Below are 5,141 nucleotides of genomic sequence, written 5' to 3'. Positions count from 1 at the left end.
CCCGGGCTCCTCACGGCCGGGGAGCGGGCGAGGGGCGGGACCCGGCCGCGCCGCCCACCAATCACGGGCCGCCCAGCGCCGGGCGCGGCCTCACGGCCTCGGCGGGAGGCGGGGATTGCGGAAAAGGGCAGCCAATAGGAGCGAGGGATCCACGCCTCCTGCGCGGTGATTGACGGTCCCGTTCGGACCAATCGGGAGGCACGGTCATGGCGAAGACAGCCGGCTTGGTCCTCCGGGGCTGGAGGCCGAGGCTGTGTGCGGCACCGGGCTCGGCGGTGAGGGGAGCCGCGCGGGGCCGCGTGCTGCGGTGAGGACGGCCACTGTGCGGCCGGGCGAGCCCCGGGCCCCGCGTCGGGCCGCCCTGGCCCTCCGGACGCCAGGCGTCGTCACGTGGGCGGGCCGGGGGCGGGGCCTCGCGCGGCTCCCGCAGTTGCTTCCGGGTCAGCGGGCGTGAGGCGGCGCGGGGTTTCCGGAGATGAGCTCCCAGAAAGGCAACGTGGCTCGTTCCAGGTCGCAGAAGTACCAGAACGTGTTTGCCTTCAAGAACGACAGACATGATAAGAGCGTTCAGACCAAGGTAGGGAGGCGGCCGGTGGTCGCGCCTCGCTCGGGGAGCTCGCGGTGTGGGACAGCCCGGGGTCCGCCTCTCGCCTTGACCCGTTGCTCCAGCTCGACCCTGTGTTTCTCCTTGGGAACTTCAACAGGAGGTGTTTGGGGAGGATGGGGACGGTGACGCGCTCAGCAACGTCACGAGGGGTTCTCCTTTTGGAAGATGGTTTTTGTTTGATAGGAGAAAAGGAATGTCTGTTTTGCACTGCGAGTTCTTTCTTCAGGAGGGAAGTTGGGACTGTGTAGAGAGCCGGCGGTCCCGGAGTCGTGCACCTGTTCCCTGCACCTGCCCCCACGCGTTCCGCCCGACCACGAGGGGAGCTTGCAGGAGTTCCCTTCTTCGTGTCATTTCTCTCATAGCTTACAACTGTTTACACGACACCTGCATAAGTGACCGTCTGCATGTGCTTGGCACACGCTGGTGGATAAGCGTGGTGGCACACACTGCGTCCGGTCTGCAGACCCCAGCCAGCTTCCTTCCAAGGCCAGGCAGAGCAGTGGCCCGCGTTTGGGGGCTCCAGCACCCAGGCTGCAGACCTGGGCTCAGTTGCAGGTCCTTGGCTTTGGGGTGGCCCGGCCCTGGCCATTTCAGCCTTTGGCGGAGTCAACCAGTGGATAGTCCTCCCTTCTCTGTGTACCTTTCAAATGAATAAATAAAAGCACAGACATGGACACAGAGGGTCACAGGCTAACTTGAAGCATGCAGTTGGGTGGGAAAACTGACAGGCATTTTTGAATCATCTTTGAAGCTTGCTCCCAGCACCCGTATGAAGGGGATAAGGGAGTTGGCTGAGCAGCTCCCAGGAGAGCTTGTGTATCTTTGGGGGGAGGCTGCTTTGCAAAGCCTTGTTTGCGAGTTGAAAGATGGCTCTGGGGAATACTGTTTTATATGTACAGTTAGCATTGCTTCTGCTACAGTTTCCTAAATTCTGTTTCTTTTTTTTTTTTAACGTTTATTTGAAAGGATTAGAGGGAGAGAGAGAGACCCAGCAGCCTGTGCCATGTGCCGGCTCACTGCCCTGGTGGCTGCAATCGCAGACCTGCTCCTCGCTGCCCAGGACACTTCCCTGAATGCCCGCGGGAGGGGCTGCTTTTCCTTGACTGTTAAGCAGGGAGCTGCATTGGAATGGACCAGCTGGAACGTGGTTCTGGCCCAGATGGATGCTGGAGCTTGGAGCTGTGGTTTTACCCACTGTGTCACAGGCCTCCTAAATGCTATCCATCTTCTTGCAAGTACAGGAGTAAATTTCCTCTTTAAGTTATTTTGGAAGTACTACTTCCTGCGTGTCACTGTTAAGCTGGCACTGATGATGACACATTGAGATGCCCTTGACCTAAGAAATACAGTCTGACTCTTTTTCTCGAAATAGTTTTGGAAATCGAGTTTTATTTATGATAGCTAATGTTGGTGTACTTAAACGTGTGTTAGGTGCTACAAATCCTTGAAGTACATGGCTTAATTTGGTCTTTAAAATAACCTTAAAAGAGACGCTGTAATTATCTTATTTTGTGTACCAGGGAATTATGGCTTAGCATTGAGTGAGGTGCCCAGAGTTATATAATTAGCACATGACTGTCAGCTAAGTAGGTGGAGGCTGTGTTCTGGGAGCCCACAGAAGACCGGGAAATAAAAAGTCCCCCATTGTTTGTGACGTTGTAGCTTTGTGTGTAACAGAAGCAGTTTGGTACCAGTTCAGGATGAAGGAGTGAGTCCCCTTGGCATTGCTGGTGAGTGCTGTTTTCTGGTATGCCTCATGAGGAGTGATGCCAGGGGTGTCGTGTCCTGCATGTGTGGGCCGGACTCTTAGATTGAGGCAGAAGGCTGCTTCAATTAAGGCTAAGTGTAAATTTTATAAAGAACAGAGTTTTGTGTTTACAATAATCAGAAAAAGAGGGGAAAAAAATTCATTGGTGAGAGAGTATCGAAGTGGGTCATGGCAGATGCGTAGGATGGCATATTACTATTTTAAGAAGTGAACTAGGAGCAGACACTGGCCTAGGGAACTCAGTGCCGCTATGATGTCAGCATCCCACGTGCCGGCACTGTTGGAATCCTGGTACTCCCCTTTTGACTCAGCTCCCTGCTCCTGTGCCCCTCACTCGAGTGCTCGTCGCCACGTGGCACATTTGGATGCCCCCCACTCGAGTGCTCGTCGCCACATGGCACATTTGGATGCCCCCCACTTGAGTGCTCGTTGTCACGTGGCACACTTGGTTGGAGGTTATAGCTGCTGGCTTCAGCCTGGCTCTTGGAGGTGACTGGGATGAAAACTGGATGATATATTATCTCTCTCTGCCTTTCAAATTAAAATAAAACAAACAAAAAAATCTTTTTAAAAAAATAGTGGCACATGCAGATGGAATGAATGAATCTCAAAAAAGTGGAAAGAAACTGGATTGTACATTTAAGGCAAGTCCATGCAGTGATGTGAATGTTGGAAAGATGCTGAGCTGTTCTCCTGGCTTCTCCGGAGCACTGGGTGTCTGCTGTCATCGCTGGGCTGTCATTTCCCGGCCGGGCTTAAATACAGCCTGATTCCTTCTTGCAGCCTTTAACTCTCCCTCCCGGCCTTCCGCTTGGCCTGCTGCGACTTAGAGACAGAAGTGTGGAAGATACAGTTGCAGTGTTTTGCTCTGACTTCTCTTGGGCCCCCTGGTGCCTTAGTCCATTTCTCTTCCCTGAAAAACTAGCTCTTTTGGAACAAGTTGTCAGACTATTATCTTCCAGATCTGTACTAACCATCTAATTAACCCTTGTTAGACCTTGGCGCTCTGCCTTTCCTCGGTTCCTGTCCTCGTGCTTGTTAATCGCTTGACACTTGACCTCTCAGCATTTGGAAGCACTGCTTGGCAGTCTGCTGGATTCAGACCCAAGGCTTTCTTGTTGCTGCTAACACTGCACATGTGAAATTAAAAAAAAAAAAAAAAAAGACCATCATCCACTTACATGGTTTCCTTATTTCTTAAGTAACTTTTTTTTAAAGATTTATTTTGTTGGAAAGTCAGATATATAGCGAGGAGGACAGAGAGGAAGATCTTCCATTTGATGATTCACTTCCCAAGTGACCACAATGGCTGGTGCTGCGCCAATCCGAAGCCAGGAGCCAGGAGCCTCTTCTTTGTCTCCCTGTGGGCGCAGGGTCCCAAGGCTTTGGGCCGTCCCCCACTGCTTTCCCAGGCCACAAGCCGGGAGCTGGATGGGAAGTGGAGCAGTCGGGACTTGAACTAATGCGCACATGGGATCCTGGTAGTTGCAAGGGGAGGATTTAGCCACTGCACCTTCATGCTGGGCCCTGTGATGTTTCTTCAGAAGTAAGTAATTAATTGCAGTAATGTAAAGAGTAGGTAGAAATGAGAAAATTAAAAAAAAAAATTCTAAGAAGAAAGTCGTCAGACATCATGTGGACGTCTCGTGATCGTATTTTTGCACTGCAGTGATAGAAATTCCTAGCAGCTTCTAGAGAAAAGGGCAAGGCACCCATTGGAGCAGGCACGGTCCCGTGGGTGTCTGGGTGCTTGTCTGTTCCTGTGAAAACCGGATGGGATGGGTCAGGTAACTGCACCCTTGCGCAGTTAGGCCGTGGTTCTGTTGCAAAGCAGAGGACTCACCCGGGCTGCAGATTTGGGAAGAAATTGTATGTGTTTCAGGATGTACTTCAGAGTGTAAGACATGTGGTAGAAAAGGGTGAGCTAAGGGCCTCGGCAAAAACCCAAATCAGTGGACAATAACATGATGGTGATACACAGTATTTTAGAAGAAAAAATTTAGATTCATAGTTCCATATGTTGGCCAAAGTTTGAGATTCAGTATAAGCTACAAGTCTTTTTCTCATTTGGGGTGATAGAGACACCTAAGGACTTGAGTCTGAGTGGCCAGTGTGCTGTCTGCCGGGCGATGGCGGAATGATAGCGAATCTGCTCGAGCTGGCCTGAGTCAGAGTCGCCAAAAGCAGTTAAGGATCTGAAATGAATTGCCCGTGCACTATTGTTTCTATCCAGTATCGTTCAAAGCATGCTGTTTCTCCTCTCTGTAAAAGAAACTGGACGATCTTAGTCTGTCCCTTATCCAGCCACAAGCGTTTCAGAAAAGGGAGAAGGATGGTGGCTGTGCGTTATCCACAGTGTGTTTCTTGTTTTGGTAGCTGAACATCACTTGCAGTTTTACTGTCTGGCTGCTTGAACTGTCAGGGAGATAGGAAGGAAGAGAAATTGTTTTAAATTAAGCCTGTGCCTCACTGGAAATGTTTTTTTTATTTAAAAAATGTTTAAAATTTATTTAGAGTTGCCCTGAGTGAGGAAGAGACTGATCTTTTCTTTTGCTGGCTCAGTCCCCAGTGATTGCCTTGGCTGGAGCTGGACCACGCTGGAGCCAAGAGTTTAGGGCAACTTCCGTGTCTCTCCCATGGGTGCAGGGGTACACGCACTCAGGCACTCTGGCTGCTTCCACATGCATGTCAGCCAGGAGCTGGATGGGAGCAGCCGGGTCTTGAACTGGCACCCCGTGGGATGCTGGTGTCAGAGGCAGCAGCTCT

The 5,141-nt window shown here is 51.4% G+C and overlaps 1 protein-coding gene across 4 annotated transcripts in view; it reads left to right on the top strand.

Moving 5' to 3' along the window:
• Nucleotides 1-424: 424 nt before the first annotated feature.
• Nucleotides 425-5,141, top strand: part of CUNH9orf85 (chromosome unknown C9orf85 homolog) — a 30,393-nt gene continuing 25,676 nt past the window's right edge. For all 4 annotated transcript variants that reach the window (XR_005883970.1, XR_005883971.1, XM_040980939.1 and 1 more), the window contains exon 1: nucleotides 425-577. Coding sequence is in view for 2 of the 4 variants with exons in the window: in XM_040980939.1 (XP_040836873.1) it covers nucleotides 476-577 (102 nt within the window). In the remaining 2 variants the exon portion in view is untranslated. The remainder of the gene's footprint in view (nucleotides 578-5,141) is intronic.

The sequence above is a fragment of the Ochotona curzoniae genome, unplaced genomic scaffold (genome assembly GCF_017591425.1).
Source record: "Ochotona curzoniae isolate NIBS_2020 unplaced genomic scaffold, NIBS_Ocur_1.0 contig_3502, whole genome shotgun sequence".
Classification (NCBI taxonomy): domain Eukaryota; kingdom Metazoa; phylum Chordata; class Mammalia; order Lagomorpha; family Ochotonidae; genus Ochotona; species Ochotona curzoniae.
Note: the sequence above shows the minus strand (reverse complement) of the source record. Positions and strands in the feature narration are given on the sequence as shown.